Below are 14,651 nucleotides of genomic sequence, written 5' to 3'. Positions count from 1 at the left end.
AAAAACCCAATAAAACCTAACATTTTATAATTCATTCTCCATCCTACCTTTCACTAACTTCTCCTTGTCCATTCCTCTACCCAGCTATCCATTCATCCACCCACCCACTCATCCACCACCCCCAAATCTTCGATGAAGTCCTAGAATATGCCAGTTATCTTACTAGGCAGGAGGTTCCATAAGAAATATGACCAGACCTACCCTCTCAAGAATTGTCTTAGAGGGATAGATTAGCTGTAAATCACCATGTGGTGCACATGGGGAGAGGTGCCCTTACAAGGGGAAGAACACAGTGCAGGGTGGGCTTGCCAGGAGAAAAGGGCTTTGCCTGGAGGACCCAGGGAAGGAGTCAGAGAAGATGGACATTTGAGCCAACTATTGAGCTCAAGGATGGCACATTCAAGGGAGAAGGAATGAAGGGTTCGTGCAAAGGAAGATGAGAAAGAAGAAAGACGTGTGCAGAGGAAGGAAGCCCCACACGGCTGGTTTGTCAATAAAATAAAACAAGATCTGAGATTTATACACAATAAAGGCCTCTCCAAGTATAAGGAATTATTTTTACTTCTATATCCTTTTGGGCCCAAAGGAACATCTTAGTGAAGGGCAGTCAGCAGTGGGACTCATGAAATGATGGGACCTTCAGGAATGCTGGTGGTAGCTTCAATTGCACACGATGGAAACATTTCTTAAATTATCTGCACAACTGTTCTGAACATTTGAACAAGTGCTGTACTATTTCCCAAGTCATTTAATAGCTGCATCTACTGGGTGTTTTCGTGTTATAAAGAAAATGCAACACAGCAAAACTTCCACCTAATTTTGCTTGAAAGATGGCATTTCACGGCACTTGTGCTTTTATTTTCTGTTTCAATGATGCTAGAGATGTGCTCACAGGAGACCTTCTGCATGGTGTGAGTGAACTCTTGAAGGATTTCCCTTTTAATAATCCATATTAATTTTACCTTCATAAAACTAATTCTCAAATCTCCTTTATAAATGTACTTATTATATATTTAAAAGTTAAGGCATTTGTTAAAGGCACTGCCTTATATTTTTTTCCGCTTGTATCTCTCTCACTAATAAGACAGTTTTGCAGAACATGGACTGTTAAGAAGCAAACTGTCAATGTTTTAATTTTGATATCAATTAATTGCTTTTATTTCAAGGTATTCATAGTAACCTCTTAAGATTACAATCACTGTACCACTAAACTTCATCTTCTTGGGAGTCCTCCAGAATCATTAAGTGCTACTGGGGCAAATGTGTCACGCTGGTGGTTAGTGCTTTCCTGGCTCTCATGACATGAATTAGCATGCTGTGCTGGGAGCCTCTCTTCTTGCCCAGAACGGTGGTTAGAGATCAGAGTCATAAGAGGACCTCAAGGCATCCATAAAAGCAGGGACCTGGGCATCTGTAAGTCTCCAAAGAGACAACTGGGAAGCTCTGTTTGCTTCCCAGGATGACATCTTGACAGAAACCAGGATATAAATAAAGCTCCCTTGAAACCTGAACTTGTGGACCCCGGCTTAACATCTGGGTGGAAATATGGTGGATCAAAGCCAGAATCCAGACAGTGGTGCAGGATAGGCGTACCTGCCCGTGAGTGCTGGTTCAGAGACCTACTGATTTAAGTGGCTGGGTGTGCACACACACAAACAGATGAACACACGGATGGATGAGTGAATGATGAGTGAATGATAAGTGAATGGTGGATGTGACAGAGATACCTGCTCCTGTGGTTGGATCAGCGGGGGATGGACACAGTGGTCCAGGAGAGGGTTTGGGCTTCTGAGAAGGTAAGCATGTCTGGTTTGAATTGGGCATGGCAGGCCTGGGCAGGCAGAGTCCCGGTATCCTCCCTGAATGCAACCACCCATCGACTTGTCCTGGGGGCTGAATGAAGTGTCATAAGTAGGTAATGTGCCCACCTCAGGGCCTGGCACCTAACAGGCACCAAACTCATGTCAGTGTCCTTTCTCACTTCAAAGGTGGGAGGAGATGTGAGCTCAATCCCAGGCCCCAGCCTGGGTTCACGGCTGTGGCCTGAGGGAGCCAGTGGTACTAAGTCCGGAGGCAGTTTCAGGGATGATGCAAGATGATAAAATAAATGGTGTTTTAAAATGCTAAATTATTTTTATGTATTTGTCACCAATACCTGGAACAGTGTTTAGTACCTGGCTGGCTTTCAGTAAATGCTTTCTGAGTTGAACATCTGTTAGTTTGTTTCTATGGAAACCTTGGACAGAATGAGCAGGAACATTTTTAGTGTAAAATGAAATGAATAGTGATCAGTGAATTGTGATCATAAAAACTTCTAGGATGACTTAAGAGGGTGACCTTATGATATGAAAACACTACACCTAGACTACTATACAAAGGATTTTCATAATATTCTTACATTGTAGTTTTGGGGAACATTTTGCAGGATAAAGAATATGGATGGAAGAAACTATTGAAGGCAATAGTTTTTACATTTTCTAAGTAAGAAGCTCTCAAGTATAGGATTCTGGTGACAGCTCACCACTAAAGCATGTGACAGTAACTCAGCCTGTGCCCAGCTTATGCCATCTGTGTATTTCAGCCTCATTCTGGAAGCTGCTCAATTCCCAATTCCAGGTCTCCAGGCAGAAATAAATCACAGAGCTACAAGAGCCTTGAAATATATAATTCATGTTACTGTGTTCCAACATATCAAAAAAGATTCGAGACCTTGGTGCCCTATAGATGTAACTGCCGGTCATTTAATAAAAATGTGACATTCTATCCTGGAAAACAAATAAAAATTCTAGTACCTCAAACAATGTTTATTTTATTATCTAAACAACCAAAACCCAATTACCTCCTCTCAGTTTTATCATACTTTGACTTAACTGCTAACTTCTGGACATAATGTACAATGGTTGTACTAAATTCTGCATTATGGTTGTAGGTCATTACATTCTTAATAAAACTTCAGGGTCCTCTTGGAACAATGACCCTATTAAATCATGGTTCTAGGGCCAGGAAGTTGGAATGCAATACCTGCTGGATTGGGGGGTGGGTTCCCAATTTACCAACAGTACCCAGGACACTAAGGTGATCAAATTTCAAAGTAATTCTGGCAACTTGCATCTCAGACTGCAGGGTCAGGCCACCAAGAAATGTTGACGAAGCTGAATAGGAACTTGATAAAGACACAATGTTTAAAATAACTAATACTTGACTTAAGAAGAAGAAAGTTGAGGCCCATGTACAGAGTTCACTCTTGCTTTTATCTTTGCTGTTAAGGAATACTGTCCTCTCTTTAATGAAGGTTCTCTCACTTGCTATTCCTTCCCATAATTTAAGAGCTATGTTCACAATGACTTATTTTGATAATACTGACTTAGTTAAGTTTAACACCACAACCTAATACCCCAAATAAAACAAACGTTTTCAGATGACTGTGTTGGATTTATTGTGGCATTTCCATACTGTGAATAGAATGCCACCAGATTAGTTTTCTCAAACTGTCAGTATCAGACTTTCCAAAAATACAAACTAAAAATGCATATACAAATGATGTTATAATAGGATATATAATTTATTGCAATTATTTGTTTTTCAAGCAGTGGTGTGATTTTATCACTGATCTTGATTATCAACAAGTCATCAGTGGACAGAGAAAGCCATGGCCATATATGTGTGTGGATTTATAAACAAGTATGTTAACGCCCACACATGTACACCAAATACACATCTATTTATCCAAAAGAAGAATGCACATGCATTCGCGTTAGCTCTTAACTTTCCAAACTAAATGGCACGTGGTACTTAAAAAAGGTTCAACCCTGTCTAAAACATCATCCATCCATCTATCACCCTTCCCAGCAAAGTCTTACTGAATGGGCCTTAAGTGCCAAGTGCTGGTTGAGGCACTGGGTAGTTTCCTTGTTATTTATTATGTTATATTCTTCAGTCAGAAAACTTCCAGATCTTTACATTTCAACCTAATAGACCCATTCTCATAAAATTTCAGTAGGAGTTCATTTACAAAATTAACTTTTATAATTTCTTGAGATGCTTTAATTCATATGGAAAATAAAGAATCTAATTGCCACTCTGTATCTAAAGTTGAGATTCATTATATTAGAGGGTCTGGCCACACGAGTAGAATTTAACTCACAAAAAGAAAAATATGTCAACTTTAATTGGATCGAAAAACAATTTCACATCATAGGGAATAAGCTCACAATATTGACTTTAATGGATATTTTTCAAAAGGTATTTTGTCTACTGTTCATGGTGAAGTAACTGGTACCACGCTTACTTTTCTACATACAAAAACTATAAAACTGGACAAAATGTATGGGCCAGTTGTTTCAGACTCTTGCAACAAGCAACACAGTACATGGTCCTCGAGAGAAGGGAATTTGTAAGGTGGGCGTCACCTTTGCCCAGCTCTCTGTCTGGGAACACTTTGCTGACCACGGTGCAAAGACATGGTTCCCATGCAGACAACAGCAGTCTCACTGAATGGAGGGTGCACAGATCAGAGTTGGGGCTGCAGAAGTAGCTAGAATTTGTGGAACTGGGACCAGAAAGGAGAAAGCTGCATTTAGTAGGGAGCACCAGAGGTCTCCATGAGGATTTCCTGCAGGTCCTTATCTGCGGAGTGAATGGTTGATGTACAGGATGAGACTCCAAGTGGCCTGGAAGAGGGCAACAGATTTAGGCTGAAAGCTGATAAGGGCTAGAAGACAGAGATGCACAATGCTAGGAGACAGCAGTGTTCTGGCCACACAAAGTGGAGAGACTTCAGTGAGCATCCCGGGCATCCACATCTCATGAGTAAGAACCACAAACTAGAGTACAGGCCATGCCCTAGGGCTAAGGAAAAACCAGAATAGATGAGCCCTAAGGAAGAGTAAAACAAGCCTCAGGGGATCAAAAGGATTCACCTATTATAATAACATAATATAAATACATGTAACATAAAATAACAATATGTTACAATATATAATTGTAACATATGTAATGTTATAAATATATTTAAAAATGGACATAATAAGTGAACAAATGGGACATTCCCTAGAGAAATAGAGACTATAAAAAAAGAACCAAATAGTAATTCTGGAACTGAAACTTAAAATAACCCAAACGCATAGCTTGCTGAATTGTCTAAACAAATGATTAGAAATGTTAGAAGAAAGATACAAATGATGACAAACATTTTATCAGAAACAGCTGAGTCCAGATGAAAATGGAATTATATCTTTAAAGTGTCTAAAGGAAAAAAAAAGAATAAACTGTTTAGAATTCTGTACTCAGAAAAAGTGTTCTTCAAAACTGAGGGTGAGTTAATAACATTTTCAGATAAAGAAAACCTGACGTACTTTGTGGCCACAGATTGTGTTACAAGAAATGCTAAAGGAAGTTTTTCATCCCCTAAGGAAATGATACAATTTGAAATTGATCTATAAGAAAGCATAAATAATAAATGGCAAACATGTGGGTAAATATAAAAGATGACCCTATTTTATTTAAAAGCAACCCATTATTTTAAAACAAAAATTTTAACATTGTGTCATGTGGTTTACAGCATGCATAGAAATAAAATACATGTTGACAATAGTACATACTGTGAAAGAGGGATACATGGACTTATTTGTTGTAAGAATCCTGCATTTTGCATAAAGTGACATGATGCTAATTCTATGTAGGTTGTAAATTAAAGATGCAGCTGTAATCTCTAGAGTAACCACTAAAAATACAAGAAAATATAGCTAAAAAGCAAATTGATGCAAAAATAGAATTTTTAAAAGCATGTTTAATCCAAAAGAAAACAAAAAAAAGGAATGAGAACAATGGGAAACAAATAGCAAAATGGTAGACTTAAATCCACTATGTCAATAATTACATTAAATATAAATGGATTAAACATCCCAGTGAAAGGCTATAGATTGTTCAACTGGATAGAAAAGCAATGCCAAACTAAAGGATGTTACGACAGACATATTTTATATAAAAACACAGAGAAATGGAAAGTAAAAGGGTGGGGAAAGATATCATGCAAAGAGTATTCCTAAATAAGCTGATGTGGCTGTATTAACATAAGATGAAGTATAATTCAAGGGAAAGTAACATTATCAAAAATAAAATAAAGTTATTGTATATTAATGAAAGAGTCAGGAAGACATAAAAATCCTAAATGTGTATGCACCTAAATACCCAGCTTCAAAATATACAAAGCAAAAACTAATAGAACTAATGGGAGAAATAGGAATATACATAATCTTTGTTAGAGACTTTAACACTCATATCTATTAAATTGTTACATAACAAGTACCAAATATTGCAGAGGATATAGAAGCTATAAACAATATCATCAGACAAATTAACAAAACAGATATATCTAGAACACTATACCTGACCACTGCAGAATTCACAATTCTTTCAAGTGGCCATAGAATGTTCACCAGGGTAGACCAAATGCTGAGCTATGAAATCTGTTTCAATAAATTTCAAAAGTATACTTATAGGGTATATTCTCTGATAAAATTGAACAAAATTAGAAATCAAAATTAATAAGCTGTCTAGAAAATCACCAATTATTTGGTAGTTAAATAGTATACTCCTAAATAATGCATGGGTTAAAGAAGAAATCACCGCTTAAATTAGAAAATATTTCATAGCTAATAATATTAAAGATTCAACATCTAAAAATGTTCAGGATATATGTTAATAATGCTGCTGAGAAAAAAATTACTAGCTTTAATTATAGTTAAATGGTTATATTAGAAAAGAAGAAATTTTTAAAGTCAGTGATCCAAGTTTATCCCATAAACAGCAAGGAAAAGAAAGTCACATTAAGCCTTAGTATGTAATAAAGACAAAACAGACATTAATGAAATAGAAAAGAACCCAACAAATATTTCTTTTAAAAATTAATAAAGATAAATACTGATGTTTTGAAAGGACTAATTCATCTGATAAACTTCTAGTTAGACTGACCAAGAAAAGGAGATAAAGAAACACATGTTACCATTATTAGGAATAGAAGAGGAAATGTCACTATAGATCTTTCAGTCATTCAAGGGATAAATGAGAATATTACAAACAACTTTTGGTAAAACAAACAAACAAACAAACAAAAAAAACAGATAAAACAAAAAAATTCATTGGAAAAGGTCTCTTCCTGTGTCATTTTTTGATGTTTATTTATTTATTTTTTCCCAATGAATCTGATCAGTCTAGCTAGGAATTTCTTCTGCATAACCCTACATGTGTTAGTGTAGTTGAATTAGTAATTACAAAAACCTTCCCGCAGATAGGATTCACTGGTAAGTTCTAACAAAACTTTAAGGAAGAAACAATAGCAATTTTATTACAAGCTCTTCAAGAAAGCAAAGGAGTAGGGAGCACTTCCAAATCATTTTTTCAGGGCAGCATAACCCTGATATAAATTCTTGAATGGTAATTTTAAGAAAAAAATTTCTAAATTATACCATTCAAGAACACGGATATAAAAATAATGAACAAAATAGTCTCAAATCAAATCAACAAAATATAAAAATGAATAATAGATTATGACCAAGTAAAGTTATCCTAGGAATATAGGTTAGTTTAACATTCAAAAATCAATGAAAAATAATTTTAAACCCATCAGTACAATTCACTACATTAACAGAATAAAGAAGAAAAATACATTTATATCAATAGATGCAGAAAAAAAAAAGTATGATAAAAGTCAACATAAGTTTGTGATAAAATCTCTTACCAATCTAGGACCACGAGGGAACTTTTTCAACTTGATAAAAGGTAACTATGTAAAACTGAAAGCATCATATTTAATGGCGAAATGTGAAAACTTTACTTGGCAATTATGAAGTTCCAGAATAAGCAATGTGAAAGTACGGTGACAGAAGTCAGAACAATGGTTGCTTACTGGGGTGGGGAGGGGATTGAATGGAAGGGGGCAAAAGGGAACATTCTAGCTTTATGCTGGTAACACGGGGGAATACATTTGTTAAAACCCAGTTGTACACCTGTAAGAAATACATTTCCCTGCAGGTAAATATTTCCTCAGTAATAAAAAGACCTGCTGCATTTAACTTCTTATTTCCTGTATTTTCCAAACGGCACTAGTTTACCATGGAGGATACTCCATGGTCACAGCAAAATAATGTGAAAACCAGCAGCATGATGTAGAACATTCCATCTTTGAAAGAAAAGTTTTATGCTCCGTTTCCTTAGCAAACAGGAGAGTGACACGCAAAAAATTCTCAGGGATTTCACATATTCTGCCAATGAAAAGGCAACATTGGGAATATATGCTGATGCTGACTGGTTTATTATTCTTGTTCCCAGCTGAGATTACCCAGCTGAGGAGATAAGAATCCAGTTCTGGCACATGGCTGTAATTGACTTTTGGGGGGAGATCTACTTTACTTTAGAAGAAAGAAGATTATCACATTAGATTGAAATGGGGAATATTCCCAGTGCATTCTGAAATGTTGGAGGTTTCTGGAAGACTATATATTTTTGTCTATTTTCCTCTTGATTTCATTATAAACTAGAATTAAAAAAAACCTCAAAAATAGTTAATTTCATTTAATTTAGGGTAGCTTTCCTAGTGGTTTAGTAGGGCAAGCTGTGAAATCTCGGTTTTCCCTTGTCTAGCGAGAGCACATGTCTCTGTGTTATATGAGGAATTTGTATGAGGAAACCAGTCTGCTGGTGTCCCTGGGGTCAATGGAGTTCTATGAAAGACTTCTCTAGAAACACTTAATTTGAGGAATTTAATAATCAGAAGTCCCAGATAGGCTACTGCTTTATAGTAAATTTTGTCTATATCTGAGGAAGGTAAGGGGGGCGGGGGGACATTGTTTCTTAAATACCATTTGAAAGGAATGCAGTGTATTAATTTGCCATCTTACACCAACCAAGAGTTCTCGCTGAGCTCCCACATGATAAATCAGAAAGAAAGAACTGACCCAACAGGCCAAGTCAGTACTTGAGAGGAAACTGATCCCCACAACAGTATCCACTGTCATTTTCTTTGCCAGTAAAACATGTGTTTCCTGTTATATAGGACCAGCCCTAACATACAGGATTTGACATTTGGTAGGTACCCAATAAACGCAGAATACATCAATGTCAGCTTCACTGAATAAAACGGTTTTATGAAGAATTTTACATTGAACATTTGCCAAGAGTCACTTGCCTTTTTAAAATCCAGCATGCAGAGCTTGGCTTTCTCTCCAAATTGCCACTTGCACTGTGTGTTTGCATCGTATAACTCTCCCGGCAGCTTCTCAGGATACTTGTATTCCTTCACAGGCTTTGGCTGATCAGCAAGGCATGTAGCTTGGGCAGTGCTAAAACAAAGCGGAACTACTGGTGATGCTGGAAATTACCAAAGATGTAACTTCAATCATGTAATTCAATGAATGAATTACATGTAATTACACGTAATTCAATCACGCCTTTTCTTTCTCATGCAATTTTACCCCATGTCTTGTATAAAGAAGAGGGGACATTTTTCTCCTGAGGTCCAATATACCTTTTATCTTAATTCTATTAAAATATAGAGGCCACATTTTCTGAAATTGTTCATAATATGTTTCACCTTTTCCAGGGAGGCAATTTGTTCTTCATCGGATTTCTCAAACCTATCATGGGGAGAGTGAAATGGGATAATACAACCAGATGTTTGATGTGAGGAGCTTCTATAACAGACACCTTAAAAAGTACACTTCTTGCTAGGAACAATAAAACGATGAAATGGGCACTGTAAACAGCAAAACGCAATCAGCCAATTTCAAAGGCTGGAATTTTCTTTCTTTCTTCCCTCCTTCCTTCCTTTCCTGCACAATAGCTTCCAGCTTCCACATGGAGCATTGCAGTGATTTCCACCAGAAATGCTCTATACGCAGGCTGATTTCTGACTAGATTCCAAAGTCAAGAAGAAAATTAATTCTCCCTAAGTTCCCTAGAAGATGGGCTAAAGGCCAACTAATGATTTCTTCCTCCACAAATAGGGTATCCTCTTCCCTACCAGAGACAGGCTTCGGTATAATTTTTGCATTTGGAGGGAGGAGAAACAAGTGTTTGCAAATAGCAACTAAATCCTATTTACAAATTTCAATAAGCAAAAACTAAAAACAAACAAAAACAAAACACCTCTGTAATCACAATAAACTTAACAACAGTAGATCTGCCTAAGCATCCCCAAACTTTTCTTTGTGTGGTGGTCCACCTTGATCGGAATCTTTCTGGCCCCAGTCTCCAGGACCCGGGTCCCAGATTCTATTGCCTTGGAGCCCACTGATGCATGTGTGCCCTTAATTAATATCCACATACATAAAACATGAGGAAGGGCACCAGTCACTGTGGACAGGACATTAAACATACATGCAAGGAGGTCAGAAGCCTTTTAATAGATTAAATCAAAGGCTTGGAAAGTGCTAAGAGCAGTGACTGGCTCACTGTGAGTGTTGAATAAATGATCTTTCTATTACTGCTACGATGATCATGATGTAAGGGTCTATAAGTAGAGAAAAATGAATAAAAGCATAACTAACACTCCATGACAGGAGTGATTTGGCAACTTTGGAATTCCATAGCACCTCTCTCTAATGATCTCAAATGATTCCTATATACTAGTTAGATGTTCCCCATTACCTCCCTAAAGTTACATCAGGGTTGGCAATACTATTCCCATTGCATAGAAAGGAAACTAGGAAAAGTCAGTTACATTGATGAACCCAAGCAAGAGACTGAAAAAAACTTTTTAAAGTTCACGGGTTCAGGATTTTTTATAGTTTGATCAAATGTAACCTATTATTTATTATTCATCCTTAAAATTTAATTCAAAGAGGACTTCCACTTTTAACTATGGTGGACCAGCACGTATGAGACTGATTGTTCTACAAGCATCAGAAGGCTATCAAAGTAAAAAGAACATGAGGGATGAACATTTCCAGAGCAAAGGAAAGTAGAGAAGTGAACCCAACACCCAGTAATATTTTTCTCCTCAAGGAATTTAATGAGTCATAAAAAGCTGTTAAGAAGCCTAGTGGCTGAGTGGAAAGTGGTCCTTACGAGGCTGAGAAGCTGAGCAAGGTGTTGGCAATCTGGTGGGGCTGGGAGATAAAGACTGAAATTGTGGGTCGGCCCTGGTAAACAAGATTTTCACGGAAGCCATACTAGGTCTTTGCTGAAGGTGTAAAGAAATAACTTGAAAGGCTGGTTTAGGAAGACCGAATGCCAGAGTGACATCAGCTCAACCCCAAAGTGACTTACTGATAAACTGCAACTGCCCTGCCTGCTAGAAAGAAAAGATAACATCATTTGGGGCTCTATCTTGTCTTTAATTTTTTCATTAACAATATCCTTCGTTTGTTCAAAATTACCAAATGTATTGGGAGATGAGACCAAAGCATTGAAACCCAAGGGAATACACAAATAATAGACACAGATTCATAAGGAATCCAGATATTGGAGTAGTCAGAAATGGAGTTTAAAATTATTATGGTTATTAGCTTTGAGAAAAAGAGGTTATGATGGAGAATTTTACCAGAGAATGAATATATACAAAATATGTATGTGAGGTATTGTGAAAAATTCTAACATTTACATAATTGGAAGCCAAAAAGGAGAAGACAGAATGAAAGGGTCAGAATCAATATTTGTAGATAAAATGTCTGAACATTTTCAAAAACTGATGAAAGACAATAAACCACAGATGTAAGCAGTTCTAAAACCCCAAGCAGGAAAAAGAAAAAGAAAAACACACATGGGTACATGAAAGAAATTCTACAGAAAACCAATATCACAGAAAAATGTCAAAAGTAACCTGAAAACAAGAGACATGTAAACTTTCAAAGGAGCCACAGAGAATCTGTACATGGCCCTGAGGATGAGGTCCCTGCCTGGTCCAGTGCTCCTGGAAGGAGACACAGCGACACACACATCAACACTGCGATGTGAAAGTGGGCTCTGGTCAGCATCGCATCTGAAGAGCCATGAGCAGATCCCACCCCTGATCCTTCTGGCTGGGCTCATGCTTGGGCATGTTTGCGCTTGTCCCATCATCCAAAGCAGGTCACACAGCTGAGCCCAGAGTCAGTGAGGAGGGCACAGGGATACAACAGGGTGTGGGTGCATGAAGGAAAAGCATTGCAGCCATTTTACAATCACCCGATATCCACCAGGACAAAATATGTTTCAACTCTGCTGCATGCCCTACACAAAAGTCAGGTGGCCTACATGTGATAAGCAAAACAACAAAGCTTGTGGAAGAATATATTCATGGCTCTGGGGTAAGCAGAGTTTTTTTCCAGTGGTGCACAGAAAGTGCTAATCCTAAAGGAAAAATATGAGTAATTGGACTCCCTTAAAAACATAAAAAATCTCTTCTGTTTATCAAAAGACACCATTAAAAGTGTAAATACTAAGTCATAGAGTGAAAGAAGATATTTGCAATACATATTTCCCGTAATGCACAAAGTGTTCCTACTCAGTATATATAAAGTACTCTCAACAAGAGATAAGAAAAATAAAGGAGTTCAATTTCAAAAACATGCACAAGAGAATTGAACAGACACTTCACTAAAGAGGTTTTTAAAGTAGCCGTTAAACATGTGAAAAGGTGTTCAATCTCATTAATTACCACTTTGATCTACCACCACAGACCCACAAGATTGGCTACAATGAAAAAGACCAGCGAGATCAAGCGTTGGCAAGATTGTGGAACAACCTGAATATTCATAAGTGCTTGTGGGATTGTAACTTTGCACAGCCACTTAGGAAAGCTATTTGGCAGTGTCTACTGACACTGTACATATATATTTATGACCCCAAAGTTCCTCTGCTGTGTATACTCAGAGATATATGTGTAAACCAAAAGAATATTCACAGTGACATTTCTTATAATAGCCAAATACTAGAAATGCAAATGTCTGTCACTAACAGGATGGATTAATAAGTTGGAGCATATCCACGCAATTAAAAATAAGTAAATGAATGTCATATTTTTATGCAGAAACAAGGATGAATCTCATAATCAAAATATTTAGCTAAAGACCCCAGACACAAAATAGCACATAACTCATGACTCCATTCATAGTAAGTTCAAAACCAGACAAAACTGTCTATGGTGGCGTTCTGTGTCAGAGGAATGGTTGTCTGTGGGGAAGAGGGAGGTGATGATGGGATTGGGGAAGGGGATTCTGGGGGGGAGAGCGGTGTTCCATATATTTTTTTAGGTTCGTTAACACATCCATCACTTCACAAAGTTAGAACTTTTATTTGGTAGTGGGAACTTTTCAGATCTACTCTCTCAGCAAGCTTCAACTATAAAATACAGTATTGTTGACTGCAGTCACTATGGTGCACGTGACAGTCCCAGAACTCATTCACCTAATCATTAGAAGTTTGACCACTTTCACCCATTACCTCTCGCCCACTCACCCGGCCCTTGGAAACTACCAATCTACTCTCTGTTTCTAAGAGTTTGATTTTCTTTTTAACATTCCACATATGGGTGAGATCATGCAGTATTTGTCTCTCTCTGACTTATTTCACTTAGCATAATGCCCTCAAAAACCATCCATGTTGTCACAGATGACAGAATTTCCTTCTTTCTCATGGCTGAATGATATTACAGTGTGTGTGTAGATAGGTAGACAAGTAGATAGATAGACAGATATAATTAGATAGAGTGCATATATATATATAAATACCACATATGCATCATATATCTCACATCTTCCTTACTCTTTCATCCACTGAAGGACACTTAGGCTGTTTCCATGACTTGACTACTATAACGTGCTCCATATCATGATCTAGGTAGAAGTTACATTAAAATGTTCACTGTGTGAAAAGTTATTGAGTTATACGCTTATAATTTTGTACTTTTCTATATATGTGTTTAACTACATATATAATGTCAATGAAGAAAATAAGGCAAGGCCAGAGGTTCTGCAACAATATTTCAAAGTCCTCTTCCCACTCTGATTCATGAACCATAAAACGTTAAAGAGCTCGAGAGTTCTTTTACTTGTATCCCCTCTTTTTCCAAGAGAGACAACAGGAGCCCCCAGAAAAGGTTATATTAGTTGCCAAGGTCAAGGCCTTCCCAGGCATAGTGATGAAGACCTGATCGGCACATGAGCTCTGATTCCCTCGCTGGTCAACGACACGGCAGTGCCCATTCTCCAGTCTCACAGAAACTGCACTCAGCCATGACTCGCTGGTTTGTTTTTCTTAAGATGAACATTATACAGCAGAGCAAGATGTGAACTGAAATGTAATATTTCTATTATGCCCCACAACATACTCTTTCAGGCCAAATCATGTTTTCCCATCGACAGGGTGGTCTGGGGTACGGCAGGGCATCCCTCAAACTCCTGCTTTCCTGTGATGACCTTTCTTGTGTATGGATGCAGATTCATATGACAAGTGGGGAGGTGTGTCCACTGATCAGAAGTGCATGATTCAAGTTTTTAAAAAGCAAATTGAAGATGAGTCCGTGTTGTCATTAAGTTTAAAATAACGAGCTACAATTTCCCTAAGTCTTAGGCCTCCGGGATACAGACATGAGTGAATGTGACGAGGTCTGTGTCTGCCCATAGGAAATGACATATGTCTTTATTGGTGAGGTTGAGGAGTTTACTGCAAAGACA

The 14,651-nt window shown here is 37.5% G+C and overlaps 1 protein-coding gene across 1 annotated transcript in view; it reads right to left on the bottom strand.

Annotated features, from left to right (window-relative positions):
- ADAMTS16 (ADAM metallopeptidase with thrombospondin type 1 motif 16) overlaps positions 1-14,651 on the bottom strand; it is a 162,221-nt gene that overhangs the window by 81,406 nt on the left and 66,164 nt on the right. The window contains exon 10 of the mRNA XM_036845990.1: positions 9,185-9,338. Within this exon, the coding sequence (XP_036701885.1) occupies positions 9,185-9,338 (154 nt within the window). The remainder of the gene's footprint in view (positions 1-9,184; positions 9,339-14,651) is intronic.

This window comes from Balaenoptera musculus, chromosome 3, assembly GCF_009873245.2.
Source record: "Balaenoptera musculus isolate JJ_BM4_2016_0621 chromosome 3, mBalMus1.pri.v3, whole genome shotgun sequence".
NCBI classification, from domain to species: domain Eukaryota; kingdom Metazoa; phylum Chordata; class Mammalia; order Artiodactyla; family Balaenopteridae; genus Balaenoptera; species Balaenoptera musculus.
Note: the sequence above shows the minus strand (reverse complement) of the source record. Positions and strands in the feature narration are given on the sequence as shown.